Below are 25,178 nucleotides of genomic sequence, written 5' to 3' on the forward strand. Positions count from 1 at the left end.
CTTCCCACGGGCCGCGTCCAGGCCTGGGCTCTGCTGGGATCTGCATGGACGTCGAGTGGACAGGCACACTGTGAGGGCTGTGGGGAGCCTGTGGGCTGGGGGCAGGGGTCACCGGTGCCACACCAATGCTGTGGGGGGAGCTGACTATGCGGTGTGAGGTCTGGGCCCTGGGTGGGAGCCCAGAGCCACCCAGGAAAATCACAGAGGCCACAAGAAGTAGTGATTCTATCCACGAGTAGAGGTCCTGGGTCCCCATGCTGTCCCCTCCTTAAGGGTTCCCGCCCATCCTCATGTTCCCTCGGTTGCGGTGACAGGTCTGCAGCCAAGCTGAGCTGTGGAAGTGACTCCGCTGGGGGCAGAGCTCTGGGATCTGGGTGCCCTGGTGCCTTGCAGGGAACCGTGGGTGGGGGTGCATTTTGTGGTGAAGGAAAGCATCCCCATGTTCTTGGAGCCAGGCCCAGGAGGCTGTCCCACCCATCCCAGTGCGTCATCGTGTGGCATTGGCACCTGCCAGGGCACCATCCACTGCCCTGAACGCCATGGCCCCTTGCAGGCATGGGGTCTCTGTCAGGGCCTTGCTGGACAAGCAGAGGGGATGCACAGCTTCTGGGTCCCCACATGCCCCCACTCTCTGCCCCCGATGGTTATGCTGAGCTCCAGGTGCAGCAGCTGGCTGCAGGATTCCCGGGACCCGCAAAGGGGAAACCGACACTGTGGTGGGAGGGGTTGTTTCTCACCTCAAATCCTCCACCCATGTTAGAGAAGCAAGGCTTTCCTCTTGAGCGAGTCTCAGGCATGTAGTCACCCCTCTGGGGAGGAAGGAGGGTGAGCCAGTGAGCTGGAGAGCCTGTGCCAGTCTCGCGGTCGCCCCCCGCACTGGGTGCTGATTTTATAGTAGCAGGTGTTGAGTCTAAGCCAAGCTGCCCTAAATGTAGGGAGGAACGTGCTGGCTAACGTAGAGGTTCGTTCTTCAGGCACGGCTTGATCCAGGGGCGCGAGCTCTGTGGCAGGAGCCTATCTCTCTCTCTCCTAGGAGAGGGCCTCCTGCAGCTCCCCATTCATAGTCCATGTGCGGGACCAGCAGAGCAGAGAGAATTGCTCTTTCCTGGAGGAAGAGGCCCAGGATGGAGCCCTGTGGGGCCTGGGCCACTTATGGGCTACCCGGGCACCAACCACCTGGGATGAGAGGTGCTGTGCCCTGATTTGCACCGTGGAGCTGGAGCTCACATACTCAGTGGTGGGGGCCGGGCCAGTCATCAGCCCCACCCACACCCCCGCAGACAGGTGGGTGCTGGTCCCTGGGCTCCCCAAAACCCCAGGGCAGTACCTGCTGCTCACAGGGCCTGTCACTCCAACTCCCAAGTTGGGGTTTATTTTCTCTGCTGGAATGACTAGGGCTTCTTGTCTGTAGTAATGGGAGCTGAGCTTTTCCCCATGAAATGGCCTTTGTTTAGGGCAGGTGTGTGGATCCCAGGCCTGTAGTCCTCAGAGCCTGGAGGTCCCCGCTCTCCCTACTGTGAAGGAGGGAGCCAGGGGCACGGGGAGGCTGTCTCATTTCTTGCTGAAGGAAGTGCCCTGGCTGCTGTTGGAATGCCCTTGGGAGCTGCTGCCCTGCCCCCCATGGAGGGTTCGGAACTTTCTGGAAGGGATGCAGGGACCTGCTCCTCCCATGTCCTTGGTTCTGCACTGTCTTGCTTGTAAGCATAGGTCTTCTAGGGGAAGTGGAAACTGGCTCTTTGCTATAAACAGTTATGGGAAAAATCACCTTTTAATTGGATAATGATGGGGGGTAGCATGGGCTCTGCAGGCTCTGTGTCCTAGTCACACAGGATGTGTTGACCCCGGGAGCCATACAGCAAAACCCACGAGCCATCAGTGCCCCTGCTCCAGAAGACCTTCTTCCAGGGTCGCTCCCATCAGCAGTGGGGTCCTCGCGGCTTGCGTTCGGGGCGGCTTTCCCACAACTGGGCCAGGGGAGGGTGACTGGGAGCAGGCGTTGGACAGCACCGGCCAGCGAAGGATGCAGAGTGGAGGGGCTGTATCTGCAAAGTTGGGGTGGGGGCGGCCGTGGGCTGTTGCCAGCAGGGGTCTCCTCCTGGTGTGTGGCTGTGGTGGGATCTGGGCTGGAGTGTGGTTCTGGGGACCCCGATGTGTGCCGTCCCATGCCCCCGAGCGCCTGGCCCCTCAGTTGATCCTGAGCTGGTTCCCATTCTCCTAATCTGTCCGGGTGCTCCTGGGTGGGCGGCAGGTGCCGTGTGGTGCTCCTCACCTCACCCATAGCTAACCCCCCACCTCCCTTTACCATTTCAGCTCAGCCAGCGGATCTCCTGAAGGTCCTAGATTTTCACAACTTGCCTGATGGAATAACAAAGACAACAGGTTTTTGTGCTACGCGGAGATCTTCCAAAGGCCCAGACGTCGCTTACAGAGTCACAAAAGATGCCCAGCTCAGCGCGCCCACCAAGCAGTTGTATCCTGGTAAGAGACGTGTGTGTGTGTGTTCAGGCAGGTGGGTGGTGGGTGGTGGGGACAGGTGTGCATCTTCTGTTGGAGGCAATGGCTCTACCTCCCACCTCCAGCCCAGGCGCAGAGCTGGGAGACTGTGTGGTGGGAGAGGCACGTGTGGTTTTGCTCGAAGCTCTTCTAAGGAGGCTGGTTTGGTGTCATTCTAGTGAAAACAGCCCAGTGGATATCACCCCGCCCCCCCACCCCCCGGAGGTGGGCATGTGGGGCCTCATCTATTCCCCTGGCTTTTCCCGGGCAGGTGTATCTCCAGCTGTAGACAGGCTGCCAGGACTCCAAATGCAAAAAGGTGATGCATGGTTCTGCTGTGACGAGGTTGAGAGAGACCCGGGGTCATGGGAAAGGAAGCGCTCCCACACAGAAGCTTAATTGGGGCAGTGACATTAAGAGACACATGAATCACACGTTGGGGCTCCCAGCAAGAGGGTGCAAGCTTTTAATGAGAAGCAACTGCCAAGGGCCAGATCTCTGCTTTTAATTACGTGCCCGGAGTGGGGGGCAATGTTGGCTGCTAAGATGCAGTGCCTGGTTGTCCCCGTTGACCGGCTGTGGACGCTCTGTGACACCCCCTCCCCATACCCCGACCCCCTCAGGGCTTATCTGGATGTGAGTAATAGCCAATGATTGATCACCTCTCGCCTCTGCCTTAAATGAGCTTGTTCTGGTTTAGATCAGAAAGGGAGTAGGGGACCAGGCAGGTATGCTCACCTTTGGAGATGTTCTGTAATTAGTGGAAGACCTGGCTGTGACCCCGACCTGTGACACCGACGTTGGGCGGTAGCGACATCTCTGTGCTCCCACATCCCCATGGGGTCCCCAAGGACACACTCTTTCGGGGCAGTTTATTTGCTTCCGATGCCCCTTGCACTCAGCCAGGCTTTATTTAATTTTTTGAAAGATTTAATTTCTTTATTCGAGAGAGAGAGAGTGTGTGAGATTGAGCAGAGGAGGGGCAGAGGGAGAGGGAGAGGGAGAAGCAGACTCCCTGTGGACTCAATCTCAGGACCCTGGATCGGGACCCGAGCAGAGGGCCGATGCTTCACCCCCTGAGCTGCCCAGGTACCCATCAGCTTGCTTTTAATCCATGGGGCCCTTAGGAATCTGTTTCCGAGAGATGCCGGGTCGGCCCTTTCCAAGAAGGTCACTGGGGGGTACCCTCATTTGGGTAGATGAGGTCAGTGGGGGGCACAGGTCGCCTCCAGACCTCCCAGGAGTGTACTTCTGCATGCCCAGCCGCCCTGGGCTGCAGACAAGGTCACTCCCCGCAGATCGCCTCCATTCCCCACGTCCCCAGAACACTTCCTCCCCTTTGGGGCTGAGCCTGTGTTCCAGAATCATCTGCCAGGTGCCTGCTCTCATTTCTGCCTGGAAGCTGCCCATGTCCTGCCCCTCATTCCCCATCCCAGAGAGAGGGCATTGCAGAGAAGGGCTCCGGGGGGCGGCTGCTTATCTCGAGGCAAGAAATTGCATGATCTCAGGAGATAGACTCATCACTGGGGATCTAGTCTGGATTCCTCAGCAGGCAGACAGGATGTAGGTTTGAAGCCTTCGTTTTCCTTGAGCTCTCAAATCAGTGACTCAATTAGAAACTGAGCGTGTAAACGCACTGGCAGGGTCTTCTGGTCACAATTAGCATGTGGAGCAGAACGGGTCCCGGCACAGCCAGTGCCTCTTCCAAGCCACATAAAGCTGGAGGTCACTGCGGGCTGATCTGACTAGGAATTTCTACGGGGTCCCCTCTCCAAACCCCACAGTGAGTCCTCAAAAGCTGCCAGGGGTGTGCCTCCAGGTCAGGGTGGTATGATGTGGCCTCAGGTGTGAGGAGGCACACAGCTTCTGTCCCTTCTCTCTGAGAGCCTCTGAGGGAGCCGGATGCCTGTCGGCCTCCTCACTGTGGGGCCCGTCTCCCTGGGCCAGGGTGGTGCGGCTGCACCTTAGCAGCCTGTGTCTCCTGGAAGGGGTGCGTCAGGTGGCTGCTCGCTGCAAGGCTGGGGCACGATGGCCTGAGTTGAGCATGAACATCTCTGAACGACTCTTTGAGCAAAGGGAAGTCCACGTCCAGGTGACTGTGGCCATGACAGGAAGACCTCAGAGTTGTCCAGTTGTTCTGGAGACACGGGGACCCCATTCACAGGCTCACAGAGGAGTGCTCGGCGGCCAGGGCCAAGCAGCTCTTTGGGGGCCTTTGTGGGGCTTGCCCTACCTCCAGAGGGGTGCAGGTGGGCAGCTCAGTGCTGCCAGATGGAGACATGTGTCCTCCCTGATTCCAAGACAGCTTCCTCATCTTGCTTACAGCCAGTGGGCAGGTCCTGAGGTCAGCGGGACCCTGGAGCTCCCGTGCACCCATGGACCTTTCCAAACAGTTGGCACTGGTGGCCCATAAGGATTAAGGCAGAGCCCAGAACTGTGATGCTTTGGGGAGAGAGCATGGCACTGCTTGCCTGGGGGTCCCCTGGCCTTGCCACCCTCTGCCCAGGGGCAGGGGACATGGTGTCAAGGGAAGACAGGCCTGATACCCTAGGAGATGCCATCGTGGGCCCTCGAGAATGCAGGAAGCCATGTGTCCCATCAGGGCCGCCCCAATTTCCTGGATGGGCATCTGCCCTGGGGCCCAGTACTGGGTGCTCCTGCAGCCATGGAACCGGCACGGCCACATCCTCGCTGCCCCCTCTGAAGACTCTAGAACATGGCAGGCTTCCCCACGATCACAGGCTTCCTCTGTGATCTCCTCTGTTCTTGTGCTTCAGATTGGGGCCCTCTCTCCATTTTGTCCTCTACCTGGCAACCTCATGGCCACTGAGATGCCCTTCATGTTCAGGACCTGAAGCAGGGGTGGGATATGACCACAACCCCTGCCCACTCCTTAGGCCTTTGCCCCAGACCTTCCCTGCAGGTGGGCCTGGGCCCCCACATCAGCTCCTGTCCAGTAGAACGTCCCATCCAGGAGCTGCTGGCATAGGGGACTCGGTTTAACAGATGCTTTTATTAAGCTCCTACTGTATACCCAAACTTTCTCAGTGCCCGTAAGCCTCAGCACAGCGAGAAGGAAACGACCTCAGGAAGCAATTGGGCCTCTGCCTGAACCTGCCTCTCTCCTCTATGACTTTGAGAAATCAAGTAGGAAGAGTGGGACCCAGACACAGTTCCCCTGATGGCCCAGACGGTGTGGGTCAGCATCCGGCTCACGTCATGCCTGGCCTAGGCCATCTCTGGAGTGACAATTCAGCCACTGTTGTTTTGCTAGCAGGGAGATTCGTGTCAGACATAATGTACCCCCTCAGGCACTCTGAGCTGAGATCTACCCCCAGGGATGTGTGAACCCTGGGTCGTGGCATCCTCACGAGCTGGAGAGAGTGGGCCGTGGCCGTCCCCAGGCTGTGCTCTGTGCCAGGAAGGGGGCGCCCCCTATCTCTGCCCTTCTCTGTATTTAAGACGGGATGACAGCTGTAGGGTGTCTGAGCTGGGGATGGGGCAGGTGACCCTAGAGATGAGCGCTGCCCTTGATGTGAGCAGTGGCCTCCCCAGGGCCTCAGGTTGACACCCCCCGCCGGGCCCTTTGGTGCCCTTTCACCCCCAGGGACCCAACGGGGTCCCGAGGTCCTGCCCTGGCCTTGCTGCAGAGTCTCCCCTTTGGTGGTTCTGCTGGTGGCTTCTCTGACTCCTGTACATCCCCCATTTGGAGGATGGTGCAGAGCTGGTGGCTGTGACTGCTGATCTCTGCACACCTCTTCCCAAAGGCTTCCTGTCTGTATGGAAGGGTGGCCTGGGTGGCTCCTCAGGGAAACCAGCCTGTCCCAGTGGAGGGAGAGGCCAGGGCACCCCACGTGGCAGATGGACAGATGCAGCCTGAGCCCCAGGCAGGGGGCCCTGGGCCTCTCCCTGAGGGTGTCTGAGCTGGGGCTTTGGGGCCTGTGGGGCTGACTTTTCAGCGGCCTTCTTTCTCCCCCTTGGGACCTCACAGGAGTCCCTGAGCTGGCCTTGGAGGGCCAGTCGGTCTCCCTGTAGGGGGCAGCTGTGGCCTCTCTGGCCCTTGGCTCACCCTGGCAGCCCTCCCCACCCTGGGTCCTGCAGAGGTCATGGAGGTCACACTGCCCCCTACCCCCACCCCCAGGGGAGCCTTAGGATGCCCTGGGCCTGGTGCCTGGGGGCCCCCTGGTCCCCAGCATGTGCCCCTCCAGTGAGCAGCAGCCGAGGCCAGCTGCCTGGCCACATGGCACTTCTGTCAGCAGAGGGCGCCCATGGATAGCGTCCCTGCTGGAAGCTGCAGGGACCCCAGCTCTGTTGCCCCCCCCCCCCCCCCCCCCCCCCGGGCCTCTGCCTGGCTGCTTGACCTTGTGAACAGTGGGTCTGATAACAGGGTGACCCATTCCCCAGGCCCATTAGCCCGGTTCACAGCCCCTCTAGAGTGAGGGTGCTCGTGCCGACGCCTCTCCGGGCACTGCTCCTCCGGGCAGGTCTCCAGGTGGTGGCTCCCCTGTGGAGGGAGGGACTGGCCACGCTCTCCGCCCCCCACCCCCTCGCCACCCGGGCCCTGGGCAGAGCTGCTGTCCTCGCCAGGGGGATGGATGGGTGAGGGATAGGTTGGGATTTCCCATGGTGGTGGTCGAGGCGGCGCGGCCGTGTGGGCAGGTCTGGGGTATGCACTCGGCGGGGCTGGCCCGGGTCTGGCAGTTCATGACTTTGTGTTGTTTCTGTCTTGAGTTGTAAGGAGCATTGCCTGCCATTAACATACGGAGTTTGTCTTTTTTTTCTTCCTTTTTAAAATTTGGGTTGAAGTCTTTTGATTTTTTCCTACTGTAAAAAAAAATTTATTTGAGAGAGAGAGCACTAGCCAGGGGAAGGGGGCAGAGGGAGAAGGAGAAGCAGGGAGCCCCATGCAGGACTCGACCCCAGGACCCTGGGATCATGACCTGAGCTGAAGACAGATGCTTCACTGACTGAGCACCCCCAGTCGTCCTTCTTTCTACTTTTCTTCTGTTTTGTGTATCAGCCAGGAAATGTGGTCCCTGCCTCGGACCTTCCCTCCCCCTACTCTCTCTCCCGCTATTGAGCTATAGGAACTGAGGAGATGACACTCAGGGCTCACTGCTGGAAGGACCACTCAGGTTTGCACTTAAACTGTGCCTCCAAGAGGGTAGGCTTGGTCATGTGGTGCCAGGGAAGGGCTGCAGGAACAGTTTAGTAAGGGGCAGGTGTGCAGTAGCAGATGGCTGTGCACCACCATATGTACCACAAGTTGCCAGGTCCCTGAGCTGGTTTGTCTGTGGAGCTGTGGCTGGGTGTAGTTAGAGCTTCCCGACTGACTTCTTATCTCTGTCTACCGTTACAGCGTCTTCATTTCCGGAGGATTTCTCCATTCTAACCACTGTGAAAGCCAAGAAAGGCAGCCAGGCCTTCCTGGTCTCCATCTACAACGAGCAGGGCATTCAGCAGATTGGCCTGGAAATGGGCCGCTCTCCGGTCTTCCTCTATGAGGACCACACAGGGAAACCAGGCCCAGAGGATTACCCCCTCTTCAGGGGCATCAACCTGTCGGATGGCAAGTAAGTGGGCACTGCTCAGTGACCCAGTCCTACTGCTCCTGGGGTTCTGGGCAGGCCAACTGAAGCCTGCTGGCAGGTGAGGGACCTTATGGCAGGATGTGCTTTATGAAAAGCAGGATGGTGCCACCATGTCCATAGGCGGGCACCAAGCAGAGATGGGACTAGGCTCAAGTTCGGGGGGCCAGGGTCCTGGTCTTAGGACATGCTCCCTGCCATTCTTCTCCCTGGGCCTCTGCTTCCCCTTCAAGTGCATTGTAGTATCTCAAACGCTAGACTCCTAGTCTCACAAGCGACATAAAAGATTGTGCAGTTGTATCCCACTCCTTCTAGGGTATGGACCCATTGGATGTGTGGGCAAATGATTTAAAAAAAAGAAAGAAAAAGAAAAGTCTTTCCAGAATTTCTTTGTTGGGGACCTACCTAAATGCTGGGAGTATGAATGTCAGCTCTTTCACGGCTGACATATCTGAGGCCATGTGCGTGATCCTGGAAGCCCCTCAGGAGGTGGTTCCTTCCATCCATCCATCCATCCATCCATCCATCCATCCTTCCTTCCTTCCTTCCATCCCACCACTTCCCAGCAAACCCTACATTCTCCAGCCACCTGCAGCTCCCCACAAGGTTTTGGGGGGGTTCACTGAGACAGAACCATGGGATACCCCCTGCTCTTGGCCTGTTGGCGAGCCTATACTCAGGGTGGCCCAATGAGCTCCCAGGTCCAGACAGGTGAGCTCGTCTGGGAGGCGAGAGGTGGAAGGCCTCCATAGCCTGAGTGGGTCTCCCAGGGGTACGCCGTGTGGCTGGCATCTGCGCCCAACCTGGTCTGATGGCAGAGGCTCAGTTCAGAGCTGCCCAGCCCCACCACAACAGTGTAGGAAATGGTGGTTTGCTGCAGGTCACCTGCGCTGGCATTCTGGAACACAAGCCCCCTCACTCACCTGGACCATTCCTTTGCAGGTGGCACAGGATCGCTCTCAGCATCCACAAGAAAAATGTCACCTTGATCTTGGACTGTAAAAAGAAGACCACCAAACCCCTGGACCGCAGTGATCACCCCATGATAGATGTCAATGGCATCATCGTGTTTGGCACCCGGATCCTAGATGAGGAAGTATTTGAGGTGAGGTGGAAGGGAGGCTGTCCCAGGGCCTCCTGGGATGTGCGCTGGTGAGTGGTCACTCCTGGATACAGCCACCATGGCTGCTGTTGGCTGCCTGTCTCCTCCTCGGGGACAGCTGGCACTTCAACGTGGCCTCTGCTGCTGTCCCAAGAAGTGTTTGTAGCCTGTGGGAGTGCAGAGCTACATGAGGACGGCAGGGTCCCCCCTCATCTGAGGAGTCCAGGGACGAGCTTGGCAAGGGCAGGGCTTTGGTGAGTGTGGCCCAGGGCTCGTAGACACATGTGGACTCCTGACTTCTGGTATCTGAGGGTCGTCCCGGAAAGGGGTCAGCTGCAGGTAGGGGGACAGTAGGCCGGAGCTGGGCTGGGGGTGGGAACCACCAGCCTTCGGAAGTGCCCTACCTATGCCCTTGTGCAGCCTGGAGACTGGCTTCCCAGGGAAATGCCTCAGGGACGGGGAAGGGGGCTGAGCAGAGTGCACCTGGGAGCCCCCACTTCAACCTGCAGTCTTGCATTTGTCTCCTTTGAAGATTGGGGTTCAGTGTAAGACAGCATTATAGGACTCTGTCTTACCGGAAGGAGGTCACCTCTGCAGAGGACCAGTGGTTCCCAGATGCCCCAGGGGAGCACCCTGGAATCACCTGGGGACCCTTGAAAGTTCAGATGCTTAGGCTTTGATCCTGAGGTTCCCAGGCCTCAGACCTGCAGCAGGGCTCTGGGATCTGCATTCAAGAAGGCTCTTCAAGTGGCCTGTGGCCCCTCTGGCTTGGGCAAGGTGACAGCCAGGACCCCTCCACTGGACTTCTTTCTTTTTCATATTCGGGCTCTCTGGAAGGAGATTTGGCTGCCCCCAGGGCACCATGGCTAAAGCGTCTTTGGAGACCACCACACTGGATGGTCTCTGAGGGCTGTCCCAGCTCTTGGATTTCATCCTTGGGATCCCCAGGGACAGGAGGATGGTGCAGCGTTTCCCCTTGACATTCCTGAGCGCCAGCATGTGCTCCCTGGAAGTGCGCACCCCCTTGGCCATGTTTGGGAGGCCTGCCCTCTGCCCATCAGCCCTGTGCTCACATCTGACATGGGGTCTCAGATCTGTGCATCTCCTTGGTGAATTGAGACCCGTCCCAGGCTGGACAGGTGTTGAGTGGATCCCGGTGCTCTGTGGGGGCACCAGAGGGAGAGAGTGTGCACCCATGGTTCCCATTTCTATTCTAGTTATGGCGACGCCTCTGAAGGTTCCAGGGTCAGCTGGTGGGGATGTGGTCAGGCCATAGCTTTGCGCAGGTGAAGAATAACTTTCCCAAAGTCTCACGTTTCTGAAAAGTCATCATGGGGCATGTGGTGTGACCACGAGACATCTCAGGAGGGCGGCTGGCCTGGGGCAGGCCCTCTCCTCTGTTGCATGCTGGATTTGGGGCCTCCGGCAAGTTGCTCCAGTACTTCTTAGCCTCAGCTTCCCCGTCTGCCGTGGGATCATGAGTGCACTGTGTCACATGGCTGTGGCTCACTGCGTCCCTCAGGGTAAGTGCTTGACGAGCGTTAGCTGCTAGGTTTGGATTTGAGATCAGCTCCAAGGCATGTGGAAAGGCAGGACAGAGCCCAGTAGGTATGATGGACAAGTGAGGATTCAGAACAGCCACGGCTCCCGGAAAATAGGGTGAGAGGGCTGCAAAGAGAAGGCTGGGAGCTGGTGCATGAAGGTGGGTCCAGGGTCTCCAGTGGGTGTGGCAGGCCTGGGTGTGGCAGGCCTCGGCGTGTACCGGGATGCAGGGTCGGATGGAGCCCGGAACCTGCTGGGGCTGCCACGTCCTGCAAGTTCTACAGATCCTCCCTCTGGGCACATTTCTGACCAGACTTGCCCAGAAACCTGGGATGAATTATTGCAGGATGGCTGGGGCTGTGAAAGCCACCTGGGGTAGCTTTGGGGCTCTCCTTGGGGAGCTGTCTTGGGGAGTCAGAGGCAAGGGGTCACACAGGCTGGGGTTGAGTTATTGCCGGTATAGATCCCTTGTGGGTGACAGGATCCAGGTGAAGCAGGGGACGTTGGTGAGCTTTAGGACTACCACCTGTATGATGTGGGGACCGGTAACAGCATTGCGAGGGATGTCAGGGGGCTCACTGGCGCCCATGTGTGAAGCCCGCGTGTGACGGGGAGCCAGGGTCACTGTGGACATACTGCCCATGTTCCTGTTGATTCAAGTCCTGGATCCGGAGGCAGGAAGGTGTGCTGGGGCTGGGCCGTGGCATTGCGGGCTTGAATTAATTTCCTGCGTGGTTGCTTTTCTGTGCTGGGTGACATCTCTAATTTCTGGTGCCTCTTGAGTGCTCACGTGTGCCTGTTACTGTACAGATAAGCTGTATCTAGCTTTATAAGAATCAGGATCCTACAGCAAATCTTGCTTCCCTGGTATTCTGACGGAGCCCGAAGGAGCTGTGTTCCCAGGAGCAGAAATACGGACACCGTGTTGCCGTAGGGAGGCACTGGGAGAGGTCGGGGTCCCAGTTCCTTGCCGTACCGCTTACCGCTGGCGGATGTGGGGTGGGCTGCGTTCCCTGCCCCAGACTTGGGGTGCCCGTCTGCGACACAGGTCGGCGGTCATGTACACCCCGCAGGGCGTGGGAGAGATGCGGCAGAGGCTTCTCACTGTGGCTGTGGATGGAGACTGCAGGTCGGGAATGCGTTGGGAAGGGCTGGCGTCCTGTCTGGGCCCAGGCGGCTGCCAGGAATGGGAGGTTTTGTGGATGGCGAGGTGTTCATGCTCTGTGGGAGCTGTTTTCCCAGACCCGGGCTTTCCTGGCTGTTAAGCCCGCTCACTGTGGAAAAGGTGATCTTTCTCTTGCAGCGGAGACCAGGGATAGGGGGGATGCGGTGGTGCCTCAGTGGCTTCGGAGCATTTTATCTTGCTCTTCTCTTCCTGAAGTGGTGATGGATGGAGCTGGGTGCGTTGGGCTTCGAGGCCCACCCGCCCAGGGTCTCATGGCAAGGAAGGAAGAGTAATACTTTTTTTTTTCTTTTGAAACAGAAGTGACTTCACTCTTTCCACCAGATTTCAAATAATGGCCTTCCCCATCTTCTCTTGGCTTCTCTGGAAGCTCTTCTGAACGGGGAAGGGGGGCGGCACTGTTGAAAAATATTTCTCCAGCAGCCTTGTTCTTCCCCTGGAAGGATGCCTTCCCCTCATTAGAAGCTGCTTTGTCCCACAGCTCCACAAGGGCCTGGGTGAGCAGGAAGGATCTGGGGTGCCCCAGGGAGTGCCCATCAGCACCGGCGCACACCCTAAGTACCATGCATACACCCTGAGTACCTGAGTACTATTCCCAGATGGAGGTTTATGAAACTCCAGGGAGCCTGTTGGGGCTCCAGGGGTTTTCCTGGGGTGCATGAGGCCCCACAGGGGCCGCCTTGTCCAAAGTGAAGTGCTGTCTGGGGCTCAAGGGTGGCACAGGGACCATTGGAGCCACGGTAGAGCCTTCCTCCCAGCAGTCACCTGGGGCTGCCCCACTGGATGGGGGACAGGACGTCCTGGTCCCTCTGGAAGCCACCCCAGGAGGGAGGGAGATGAATACAAAGGTCCCACGGGCCTCGGGCCCCCTCCACTTCCTTTCTGGCTGATAACCAGGGGCCCTTTGCTAAACCTCTCCAAGCCCACGTTCTCATCTGGAAAATGGGTGAGTAGGCTAACGCTGTGGATGGAATCTGTGACATGCTGGCACCCCCCCGGGCCACTGTAAACCTCGCTGACCCAGACCCTTGGTGGTCGGAGCCAAGGCCATCCTGAGGCCCCTCTGGCCCTTGGTCACTGTTCACCTGCCAGAGGCCTCACCAATGGTTGTGAGTCACACACACTGTCTATGTGGCAGCTTGGGGTCACTGCCGTCCCTTCCCTCCTCTTGTCCAGACTCAGCTTGCAGGTCCAGTGCCAGGACCCTGGCCTCAGAGATAAGGGTCTCCAGCTTGGCAGACAGGGAGCCCATCTGGAAGGGCTGGCTGAGGGCATGTACACCTGAGCTGGGGTTAGCGCTCCTGGGCCCTGCCATCCCCGCCCCCCTGGGGCATGAGCTGTGAGTGGCTATCCTTGCCCCTACTCCCTCCCCGGCAGGGCCCGCCCCCTGCCCCCGGTCAGGCGGCCAGGCCATCCTAGGGGTGGGGTGGGGTGGGGTGAGCCAGAGGGGCGCAGGCTGGCTGTCCTGGCTGCTGCCTTGCCGCCCGGCTCGTAGATCCCTGGCCACACGTTCTGAGGTGCAGAGCACACTCTGCAGGGCTGCTCTGGGGTGCTGGGCCACCCCTGTATCCTGGGGCATTGTGTGTCCCGTGTCTGTGTGCTGGAGTCCCGGGGCCTCACTCCTGCCCCCCTCCCTGGTGGACTGAGGGCCCACTGTGAGGGGAGGTCGGGACTGTTGGTCAGAAGTGGGGTCTGGCGGGCCTCCTCGTGCAGGAAAAAGTCTTGTTTTCCTCCAGGGCTTAGGAACGAGCTTTGTGTTTTTGGAAACATGGGCGAGAGTGCCAGGGAGAGTGAGTATATCTGGCAGGAGGTGGGAAGTGGTTGTTTTCCTTCCGTGGTGGAGCCAGGTGGGAGGCCAGCCAGGTCGGTGCTGGCCTGTGGGCCCGCGACCATACCCGCCAAGTGCTCTGCCCTCCCATCAAGCCTTGCCACTCCCGGGATGCTGGCACCAGAGAAGACGAACAGCCTGTGGAGGTTACCCAGCAAAGCTACAGGGGAGCAGGGCTGGGTCCCGGATCTGTGGTTGCCGGGAGCCTGACAGCCCTGCCCTGATGTCACGACGCAGAGCGGGGTGCCACCCTCCCAGCAGCCTGTGCCTCTCTCTCTAACCCCTGACCAACGAAACCGGGACCTCAGAACCCTGGGTCCCCCCTTCCCCAGCCAGGGAATCCCAGGGGGCTCCTGATGATGATGCTGGTAGGAGCTTGTTCCCATGGGAACATCACACTGCCCTGACCTGTGGGGTCTGTGAAGGCCCAGAACCTTCCAGGAAGAGCCAGCACAAGCTGCTTGCAGGGTCACCGGCAACCTGAGCTGGCCTTCTCTCGTCCCCCGGCCCCTGCTCCAAGACACAGGCTGATTGGGAGACCTGGCATACCCCTGCCCACCCCGGGCTCATCTGCGGGCCTGGCACTGGCGGCTATTCCACATGGAGGGGTCTGGAAGGTGGGGCTCGGCCAGGGGAGGAGAGGGCCTCTGTGGTAGGAAGACCCTTCTCTTCGGTGGTTCACGGGGGAATGGGAGGGGGGCCCACCCCGGGGATGGAGAAGGGGACGGGGGATGGGGAGCCAGGGAGTTCTGGGCCAGGAGCCAAACCCACTTCTAAGCTGTGGTATGTTTCAAGGGGCAACAAGACCAAACAGATGGTGAATGGGCTTTCTGTGCAAACCCTCGGGTGCCGGCGGGACAAAGATGGCATCACCCCCGAGGGACGGTCCTCCTGTCTGTCCACCCGCCTTTCATTTGGAAAGACAAGGGGTTTACCTCATCCTGATTCCCATTTTCCAGAGGCCTGGCTTTTCCACTGACATGTTCTTTCCTGGAATCCAGCTTTCCTGGGGCAGGAGCGGGCTTCTGCTGGGCAGGGCTTTCTCAGCCGTCCACAGGGCAGCCAGGATCCCCGTGGGGGTGCAGAGCTGCCCTCCCCCGATGGGTCCAGGCTGTGACCTCTGAGCCCCGGGCCTTTCCAGGGGCCATCCTGTCACCTGCCACAGGGCTGCATGCAGGGGACGCAGGGCTGAAGAAACCATGTCTGGTGGGCTCTGAGCCAACAGACGTGTAATCGGTCAATGGGGGACGGTCAAAGCGTGAGGAAATGCACAGGGATGGCAGGGCGAGCAGAGCATCTGGGCCGTGACTTGAGAGGTGCAGAGCTAGTTCCAGTACCTGCCCTGTGCCCTGTGGCCCCAGGGGCTACCTGCTGGGGGACCCATTGTCTCTGTGCTGCCCTATGACCCTGGGGGCTGCCTGCTGGGGGACCCGTTGCCTCCGTGGTGCCCCATGCCCTGTGGCCCCAGGGGCTGCCTGCTGGGGGACCTGTTGTCTCTGTGGTGCCCTGTGCCCTGTGACCCCGGAGGCTGCCTTCTGGGGGGCCGGTTCTCTCCATGGGCACCAGGGCAGCAGCATGGCCCAGCGGGATCTGAAGCACCTCCCTCCTGTGCTTTGTTGTTCATCTGTTCCATCAGCATCCCTACCGTCATTTTGACCCAAATTTCTCTGTGGAAAGGAACCCGCAGAGGTGTTCTGGAATGTGCTTATCCTGTCCTTGGAAGGTGGCCGAGAGCGGTGCATCTGTGGTGCTGGTGGGACCCAATCCGAGCTCATACTCAGGCACCAGGCGGCATCTGTGGGGCTGGTGGGACCCAATCCGAGCTCATACTCAGGCACCAGGCAGATGTGACACAGGGAATCTGCCCCTGTGCCCCCCGCATCCCCACCAGTCAGCGGTGTTCAGTCTGGCATCCCCTGCACCCCCTGTCCCCATCCCCCCTCCTGGTCCCTGAGTGTTTCTCCAGTTGGTGTGGCCAGTTAGACCCATGCTGGGAGCAGGAGGGGCCAGCCTCTGCAGCAGACCCGGCGGGGACTGTGGCTCTGTCTGGAATACCTGCCAGCATGTTCCATTGCTCTGCTGTGAGACTGGTGCTGCAGCCTGAGCCCACGCCAGATGTGGTCCTCCTGTCTGTGCCCCAAGCCCAAGCTGTGCGACTGCGCAGGCATTCTGAGCACAGGACTCCATCCCTGCCCTGCCCTGCCCTGGCCAGGCTGGCATGGTCCAGTGTATAGGCCCTCCGACTGGCATGCAGGACAGCAGAGGAGGGAGCCTGCCTGCATGGCACGCTGTCCCTGGTCTAAGCCCATGTACCCTGACTTTAGATGGGGCCGTGGAAGCCCCCAGATAAGTCATGGGCCTGAGGTAGGGCCCTGGGGGAGAGGGCCACAGATCACACCTCTGTGATCGCAGATTGTGCATCCTGGGTGGGCCCTGCAGCCGCCAGAGTACAGTGTCCATCTGACTGTCCCCAGGCTCACATCTCCCCAGTCCCTGACTTTCCTTAGTGTCCCTCTCAGCTTCCCCTAGGAGCACCTCCCTGCATTGTCTGGCCATGTGAGGCCCTGCCCCGTGCCCACCCAGGCAGCTCTCAGGTGGGGATCCCCGGGGTTGCAGCAGGGGCAGGAGTAGGCGAGGTCAGAGTCTCTTGGCCAGGTCTGCGGCGCTGCCCACGTCCCAGGAACCTTCCCTAATTCCTGGGAAGGGCAGGGATACTGCAATTCCCACGAGTCTCCACAATGTGGTGGCTCAGAAAGATAGAAATTGAGTTTCTCCTGGTCCTGGAGGCCAAGAGTCTGATGTGTGCTCCCTCCAGAGGACTCGGGGGTGGGGGTCCTTCCTGCCTCTCCCAGTGCCTGGTGGCCCTGGCATCCCATGGCTCTTGGTTCCATCCTTAAAGCTCTGATTCCATCGGCACGTGGCTTCTCCTCCCTTGTCTGGCTGCTCCTTGTCTGTCTTCTAAGGAAGGACACTTCCCAGGGGACTTAGAGCCACCATCATCCAGGACAGTCTCACCTCGAGACCTTTAACTTCCTAATGGCTGCAACGACCCTGTTCCCAGATAAGGCTCTGTTCCTAGAGTTTGGGGGTTCAGACTTGGAGCTGTCTTTTGGGGTCACTATCTAGTGTGGAAGGGGGTTCACCCAGGAATCCCTCTAGGGGGATCCCTGGGTGGTGCAGCGGTTTGGCACCTGCCTTTGGCCCGGGGTGCGATCCTGGAGACCCGGGATCGAATCCTACGTCGGGCTCCCTGCATAGAGCCTGCTTCTGCCTGTGTCTCTGCCTCTCTGTCTCTCTCTGTGTGACTATCATGAATAAATAAAATCTTAAAAAAAAAAAACTTAAAAAAAAAAAAGAATCCCTCTAGGGCATGTGTGGTGCTTAATTAAGAGCTCTTCTCTGGGCTTGACCATTTGGTTGGTTTCAAATTGAGGCTTCTTGGGCTGTTGAGTCGGGTCTGGCCAAGGAGGCAAGATGGTAACCTCTTCCCGGCTTGGACAGGCGACTGACTGGCCCATGAGGACGATGTGCAGGGCGTTGGAGATATTTTTATCTCCAGTTCAGGTCCAGCAAGGGCTGGGCAGTGGACAGTGCTGGGCCTGGACTCCTGCCTGGTGTAGGTGGCCAGCAGCCTGCTGGCTGGGGGTCAGTGACCAGCTGGGCGTTGGGCGGGATGGCTCTCTAATGGAGGCGGGAGCTGGGTGACAGTGGGTCTCATGTCACTGATGTCTTTGCCGAGGGGCTTCCCTGGGATTGTGCCTCGAGTGGTCGGGGTGTTTGGGGTGGGGACCAAGCTCTGAGGATGTGCGCCTGGAGCTGGCCTGGGTTATGCTGGGTGCTCATGATCCCTGTTGAGCAGAGCAGCTGGGGTGGGCCGTCCCCTCTATATGGGGTGGGGGGCGGCAGTGGCACCTAGGATGGGTCAGGGAGACCCCACAGAGTCAGGCAGGCCCTGCTTCTGCCCACGTGCTATGGGGCCTGGCATCTCCTGCTTCCTGGCCTGAAAGGGCTTCAGGTTTGTTCCATGGAAACTGAGCAGCAGGACCCTGTCCCAGCCTGGGGGGCTGATGCAGGGCCAGAAGCCCAGCCTTTGTGATGTGCAGAGTCTGTGGGGAGGATTGGCGCTGGGGTTCCAGGGAGGGAATGCCATTTCAAGGTCATCTGCAGTGCTGCGGCGGTACGGGTACTGGTAGGCCCATTGGTGTAGGGGAGGAGGATCGATGGCCTTCCTGGAGGGGCAGGGCATTGCAGCCGATGCTTCCAGATGATGCCGATACTTCCAGATGGAGTCCTGCTGTATAGCCCATGGTGGTGCGTGGCGGTGGTTGAGGAGAGCCCCCTTGCCTGTGCTTGGAGCCACCTGTGTTGGTGACCAGAGGGCAAGGGGCCATGCTGTGTGTGTAGAGGGGCTTTTTCTTTCCTGCTGCCAGCTGTCAGGGCCGTGGGGAAGCTGCAGCCTCACCCTGGCTTCCACTTGCCGTTGGCCCAGGTTTGGGCTGGCCTGGGACTCAGTTTCCTTGTGCAGCAGATGGGGCTGCCATTGCGAGTGTCCAGGGAGGTGGTGCCTGACGACACTCCCAGCCCAGCCGCGCTCCTCATCCCACGTGCTGTTGGTGGGCCCACCACTGTGCACATGTGTTGCCATGAATTGCCAGACTCTCCGCACTGCGCTGGGGGACACGAGCTGTGCATGTTGTGGTCTCAGTGATGACGAGGATTGTTACTGGCACTACCATCCCTGTGTCACAGGTGGGAGAGTCAGAGTGGGGTGGGCAGGCCTGCAAGGCCAGTCGGCAGGTGGGGGAACTGGCATCCACCCCAACCTGCAGCCGGCCCATGCACAGGCTGCAGTCATGGAGGTGTTTGGAAGCTCTCAGTGCTGGGAGGACAGGTGCCGTGAGGCCCGCATCTCATCACCCCTGCGTCCAAGGAGCCCGGGCAGCAGCTCGAGTGAGGAGGCTTGTCCAGAAACCCCAAGGCCCTGGATGGGGCAGTGGCTGTGCCTCCAAACCTACTCCCTGTGTTCTGTTTGGAAAAGCAAATCATAGTAAGAGCCCTCCTGGAGTTAAGGAGGGTGCCTCCTGCCCTGACTGCCCATAGTCTCATCCTGATCGTGGCCCCGTCGGTTCTTCATAGCAGCCCAGGACGAGGAGTGTGTGCCATGTTGGCTTCTCAGTGCTCATGGGCTGCCTCGGTTCCAGAGAGGGAAGGCCACCTGCCCAGGGTTGCACAGCAGGGAATTGCAGGGCTGGACTTGGTGCCCAGGTGTGAACCCTGTCCTGGATCAGAAGGATATTCCAATTTCCCTGTGAGTTAGCCGCACTGACCCAGCCCGTCTCTGTCGTGTCCAGCAGTGGCTTTTTTTTTTTTTTTAAGATTTTATTCATTTATTCATGAAAGACACAGAGAGAGAAAGACGGAGACATGGGCAGAAGGAAAAGCAGGCTCCAGGCAGGGAGCCTGACATGGGACTTGATCCCGAGACCGGGGATCACACCCTGAGCCAGGGACAGGTGCTCAACTGCTGAGCCACCCAAGAGTCTCCCAGCAGTGGCTTTTTGCAGCTGGGGGTGGGGGCAGGTTGGGCTATAGCACAGGACCCTGGCTGGAGCCATGGCCCTGTTGGTGCCTGGCCCTCACCCTGCAGCCTGAAGTGAGGGTGGATTGTGGTGCAGCGTCCTCTCAGTGGGGGGAGTGCTGGTCTGGGGCATGTGGAGCAGCCCGGCCTCCCAGCCACCCTCATAGCAGGGACAAGCGTATTCTGCATGCAAGTGAGAACCTTCCAGTGGCTGTGCATGTGCAGAGGGACCCCAGTTAGGCCTGACTGTCATAGATGATGCCAAGTTACTTTTTTGGTTGACAGATGAGTCTCAGAAAGGTCTTTTAAGCTTGGACCATGCTCTGGAGCCAAGGAAATGAAATTCAGTGGGGGATGAATGTGTTTCTGCATTTGGGTTCAAAACAGCCAGCTATGCCCGAGTGGACCAGGGGGATGGTGGCGAAGCATGTCCTGTGGAGAAGATGGAGGGGTCTGTGCACGCCATGTCCATTAGTGACTTCTGTGTGATATGGTGCTATGGTGATACATTTGGGACAGAGGGCTGGATGGTGGCTGGCGTGGACCGTGCCCAGTGGGGGCTGAGCTGAAGAGCTGGGGTTTGAGCCCAGGGTGGGCAAGGCGGGGTGGAGAGAGCTGGTGCCCAGGGGTGGAGAGACTCATCCAGGTGGATAGGGACCACATGGTGGCAGAGCGAGGACCCCAGAGAGGCTATGTGTGGTTGTGAACCTTTGGCATCTACCTCCTCTGCCTGGGCCCAGCTCTGAGGTCACCCCCTCCAGGATGCCTTCCTTGACACTCTCCCCGCCCCGCCCCAGGAGCTGGTCACTCGGTCACCTGGGCTGCCTTCTGAGGAAGCACTAAAGTTTGAGACTTGCAGCCAGAGACTCTGATTTCTTTGTGTCCATAAATGTCATGATGGGGGTGCTAAAGATGCTGAGTGAGTGAGTGAGAGAACGGCTAATCAGGCCTTCCTGTAGGAGACATTGAAGAGACTTGGTCAGGGTTTGAGGGCTGATGGCATGGTGGTGGTAGTGCTGGTGTTGGTAGTAACGGTACTGGTGTTGGTGTTGGTAGTAATGGTAATGACGGTGGTAGTAACGGTGGTGGTGGTGGTGGTGGTAGTGATGCTGCTGTTGGTGGTGATGCTGGTAATGGTGGTGGTAGTGCTGCTGTTGGTGGTAATGGTGATGGTTAGTAATGGTGATGGTGGTAGTGATGCTGGTGTTGGTAGTGATAGTGGTGGTGGTGGTGATGCTGGTGATGCTGGTGGTGTTCATCTGCCCAGGCCCCCCGGGTGCCAGGCCCGCTGAGTTTTCCCTCATGTACCATCACACTCTGTCCTCATGACACTTCCGCCAGGCAGGCCTCATCATTGTCTTTCACAAGTGAACCAATGGAGGCCTAGCTCCAGGCCCCACAGCTGGTAGGAGAAAGATCCAGCACCCCAGCCATGGTGATTAGTGCCCCGTGCCTCTGTGCTGTGGTACCTGGGGCCCATGCTTTTGAGCAGTTTGTCACAAAGTACATGTCACTCATCTTGTGCTCAGAGATCTCCCCATGCCCTGTGGTCAGCTCAGTGTCCACGGGCTCACTGCTTTGAAAATCCAGAAGGAGGGCAGCCCGGGTGGCTCAGAGGTTTAGTGCCACCTTCAGCCACAGGGCCTGATCCTAGAGACCCGGAATCGAGTCCCACGTCGGGATCCCTGAATGAAGCCTGCTTCTCCCTCTGCCTGTGTCTCTGCCTCTCTCTCTCTCTCTGTGTCTCTCATGAATAAATAAAATCTTTTAAAAAAAAAAAGGTCCAGAGTGGGAGGAAGTGACAGCTTCACTGGTGTGCTGCCCAGGGGGCAGGTGTGGACCTGTGTGGCTGGGCTGGTGGCTAAATGTCCAGAGTGAGGTGTCCAGGGCCACACCGCCGGTGGGGGAGGATGTGAGACTGGGCCCTGCAGGGAATCTCAGGGGCTTTTGAGGAGGTGGGCCTAATAGCCTGGCCCCAGCCACTGGCTCTGCTTCCTGTCCCTCACTCTGGGGATGGGCTGTTCCCTCTCTGAGTTCACTAAGCTGACCCTTCAGTCATTGTGGCCAGTTTCAGGGTCTGATGAGGCTGGGACTTGACACCCTACTCCCTGCCACTGTGCCTGGGGCCTGTTGTGGAGATGCGTGTGTGAGCAGACACGACCCTAGACACCCTGCCTGGTGGCACAGGTCTAACTGAACCGGGACCAGAGGTGGCCATGTAGTGGGGAAGGTCACAGACTTGGACCACTGGCCAGGCAGCACCTGGAGGGGAGCAGGAGCAGTCTCCTGCCACGTGGACATATTTGCAGTGTTAAGCTTACTCTCAGACTCCATGGGTCCTCCAAAAATCATGGAAAAAGTTGTTTCAACCTCCTCTGGCTGGGGGCCTCTCTTTTCCAATGCATGTGAGTCACAGGTGAGTAGTCACATAGGATTTTAAATGTGGCTTATTGGGTCCCAAGAGCTTGAACAGAGAAATACGGTGACCTTTTATGTGTGAAGTCTCCAGGGCACCATGGAAGGGGCTGTAGGAGGGCACCCTGGCATCCCGTGGCTGCTGCGTGTTGGTCACGGTGGCTGGAATCCCAAGGCTCCCCCGGGGAGGTGAGCTTTGCCAAGTGGACGATGGTGCTTCGTGCCTGTGTGCATCCCTGGAGCTCTGTGTGTCCCTGAGCTGAGTTACTTGTTGGCAGATGCCATCCTGCCGCCGCTCCTGTTCAGAGAAATGGGTGGGCTCCCCTCTCCCAGCAACCCCGAGCCTGGTGCTACTTCCCCCTCAGATGTGCATACTGTGGCTTGGTGCCTTTTGGGTTGGAATGGAAACACTGTATGCTAGTGTCCCCACTGCCTTCCTCCGCTGTTCAATGAGAGCCGACTGAGCTGGGACCCCTGTACGTCTCCATGGTGCAGGTGGCTGTGCCCCGGCGGGGAGTGGAGGCAGGGCCAGCTGCCCCTTGGGGATGACCTGGGAGTCCTGTTGAAAGGAGAGATGCTGAAATCCGGGCCCCGGGAGGAGATGGAAGGTGGCGTGTGACTGGAGGGGCAGCCACATGGATGCGCCAGGTGGGGATGCCCCCTCCATTGGGCAGACTTCGACTTCTGGCTCCACAGCCCCCCCAAGGCTGCAGAGCTCTCCAACAAAAACTTTGCAATTTCCTCGGCTCACAGCAGAAATGCAGGCTGGATGAAATCTCATTATCGGAAAAGCAGAACCGACTCCCTCAGCAAAATGCTTGTGGCTCAGCGAGCGCCAAGGACAACATGAGCCCTGCTGCGTCCGAGTGCCTGATGCCGGTCTGTCCCCAGCAGGAGGAAGGCCGCTGATTGTCACCTCAGGCATCGAGGCTGTGCTGCGGAGCAGAGTGGCCTTGATGACCACCAGGCACCAGAGCAGAAGCTTCCAGGGGCTGGGCAGAACTTTGCTGACCTGACAGGGGGCAGACGTAAGGCATGTAGGAGGAGAAATCGGTGATTGGCATCAGAGCGAGGGAGACTGACAACAGTGAGCATGTGCTTCTCTGGCAGGGGGTCTGGGCCACCACCAGGTAAGCTGCGGGCCTAGGGCCCAGGGGTGGACTCAGGTGCTGCTTCCACCCTGGAGGCTCCTGTGCCCTTGCACCGGGCACCAGGGTAAAGCCACGATGGCTGGACAAGCAGGACACCCCACTTGAACTCCATGGAGGCCAGGCTGCTCTGGGGCGGCAGCTACAGCACAGTGATGGGAGCCCCTCACTCTGTACCCTTGTGAGAGAGATCCCGCCTCTCTGAGCCTCAGTGTGTGCACCTGCAAAATGTGGATAAGAGAAGACACAGGATGAGGCCACTTGTGTGAGTACAGAGGAGCCACGACGAGGCACATTGGAGCATGCCGTCGTGGGGAGGGGGCCAGGGTCTCCCACTGCAGCCCTGGAACTGGATGGCTGTTGCTGAGGGAGGGGACTGGGGTGCAAGTAGGACAGCTGCCCGGCCAGTGTGGGTGGGGAGTACGATGCCCACTGTCAGGCCATGAGTGGGGCAAGTGCCCTGTGCTTCTGTGGGGAGGCTGGAGGGCGCTGGAGGAGCTGCGTCTTTGGGGGGCCAGGGCTTTGTGCACAGCGAGGACAAAGCTAGGCAAGGCTCTGTGCAGGGGGAGGGCTTCTCCTGTCCCAAGGGTGGAGGGGCCGGTCCTCAGGGGCGGCCTGGGGTGGAGGGTATGGGGAGCAGTGTGATGGGGCTGCGAGTAGGGAGGCCTGAAGCCAGAGAGTGCAGGGGGAGACTGGTATGGTGTGGGAACGCTCCATGGACTCTGGCTGCTGTTGGGGAGGTGGCAGCGGCGGCTCAAGTGTAAGAGAGTGGTGGAATGCCACAGGAGTGAGGAACACGCAGTGGGTCCTTCTGGAAAGTTCCTGGACCCCACTGCCTCAGTTTCCCCATCTGTGAATGGGGGTTGTGGGGAGGCTCAGGAGAGACCCACCCAGGAGGTGCCCAGCCGCAGGCCTGTTGCTACTTCCTTCAGAGTAGAAGGACTCTTGGCCTTGGATCCTGGAGGCCACCTGCCCCTCAGGCCCCGGGGCCCACAGGGGGGACCTGCCCCCCTGACCTCACACTCCTAGTCTGTAAGGTGAGACCATTTACTATGTCTAGAGTTTTGACCTTTATAGCACAACCCTGTAAACCCTTTCTTAACCAGCATCTTATGGGGCAGCCTGGCATGTAAAACCTGTTGGGGACCCCAGGCTCCTGCGTGGGACCCCTTTTGAGAAGCCGCAGCAGGGCTGACCTCCCAGGTCCCTGCATCTCAAGGGAGCCCAAGGGGCGGGGAGGCCGTGGGAGCAGGATGCCCAGCACTCCCAGGTGTGCCCTGCCAAGAGAAGGCACCACCCCAGGCGGTGAACAGCTCTTGGTTCTAGTTGGGTAACAATCTTGGTTACTGATGGGGTTCACAGAATCACTGAATCGTGAATCTCTAGGCCTTAGAGGGAGCCCTGCAGCCTGGCAGCTGACCTTTTCCTGGCTTGCCACTCCCGAGGACAGTGGGAGCATGGGCCATCCCAGGGAGTGGGCCTGGGCCAGAGTGGGAGGCCCCCTCCCTGCACTTGGTCACTCCTGGGTGCTCCTGCACACACACACACACACACACACACACACACACACACACACACGTACAACCCCAGACAACTCCAGATCTTGCAGGTGGGCCATGAATCTTGGAGTTTGGGGGTTGCTAGGCTAGTGTCAGGGCAGGGGTAGTGGACTCTTCCAAGGTCAAGGCCAGGCTGGTTGAGGGTTTCTAGTCAGAGTCCCCACCCCCCTGACCCCAGAGGACAGCTGGGTGGGAAAAACCCTGGGCTGCCCTCACTGCTTCCAGGTGGCCAGGGAACCTGCTGGCAACTCTGACCTTTAGCCAGCCTCATAGAGCTGGTGTTTGGCTTCTGAGTGCCCCGGGCTGGGTCCTGAGAAGCTGCAGACCCAGGGTTTTGCCGTGTGTGCTCCTTGTATCCAGGGTGGGGGCATCCCAATTTGGACCCTGGCTCCATCCAGCCTCCTGCCTCATTCCCCCAGACACAGACACAGGGTGGTTCTGCTGACCGTGCCCACCGGGCCCAAGGGGCCAAGTCTAAGTGCAGTGGGGGCCTTTGTGCTGGGCCCCCAGCATCGCCCACCAGCAGCCACTGAGAAGGGCTTTGCTGGGAAGGGGGACCCACGGAGTGAATCTTGGGGTCTGTGGTTTGGAGCTTGCCTCATATCACAGGGGGTGTCATGAAAATGCTCTCAAAATAGTCACAAAGTTGTGAGCATTCATGTGTGTCGTGTGAAAGACAGCATGAACTAGCTTAGAGCCAGCCAAGGGGCGGGCAGTCTCCAAGGTGCTGGGTCACAGCTGC

General features: G+C 59.1%; 1 protein-coding gene across 4 annotated transcripts in view; it reads left to right on the forward strand.

The window, feature by feature from the left end:
* The window catches only part of COL5A1 (collagen type V alpha 1 chain), a 152,474-nt gene that overhangs the window by 34,856 nt on the left and 92,440 nt on the right, over positions 1-25,178 (forward strand). For all 4 annotated transcript variants that reach the window (XR_011999792.1, XM_072748241.1, XM_072748240.1 and 1 more), the window contains exons 2-4: positions 2,311-2,478; positions 7,853-8,066; positions 9,024-9,186. Coding sequence is in view for 3 of the 4 variants with exons in the window: in XM_072748241.1 (XP_072604342.1) it covers positions 2,311-2,478; positions 7,853-8,066; positions 9,024-9,186 (545 nt within the window). In the remaining variant the exon portion in view is untranslated. The remainder of the gene's footprint in view (positions 1-2,310; positions 2,479-7,852; positions 8,067-9,023; positions 9,187-25,178) is intronic.

Source organism: Vulpes vulpes, chromosome 2, assembly GCF_048418805.1.
Source record: "Vulpes vulpes isolate BD-2025 chromosome 2, VulVul3, whole genome shotgun sequence".
In the NCBI taxonomy this organism is placed as follows: domain Eukaryota; kingdom Metazoa; phylum Chordata; class Mammalia; order Carnivora; family Canidae; genus Vulpes; species Vulpes vulpes.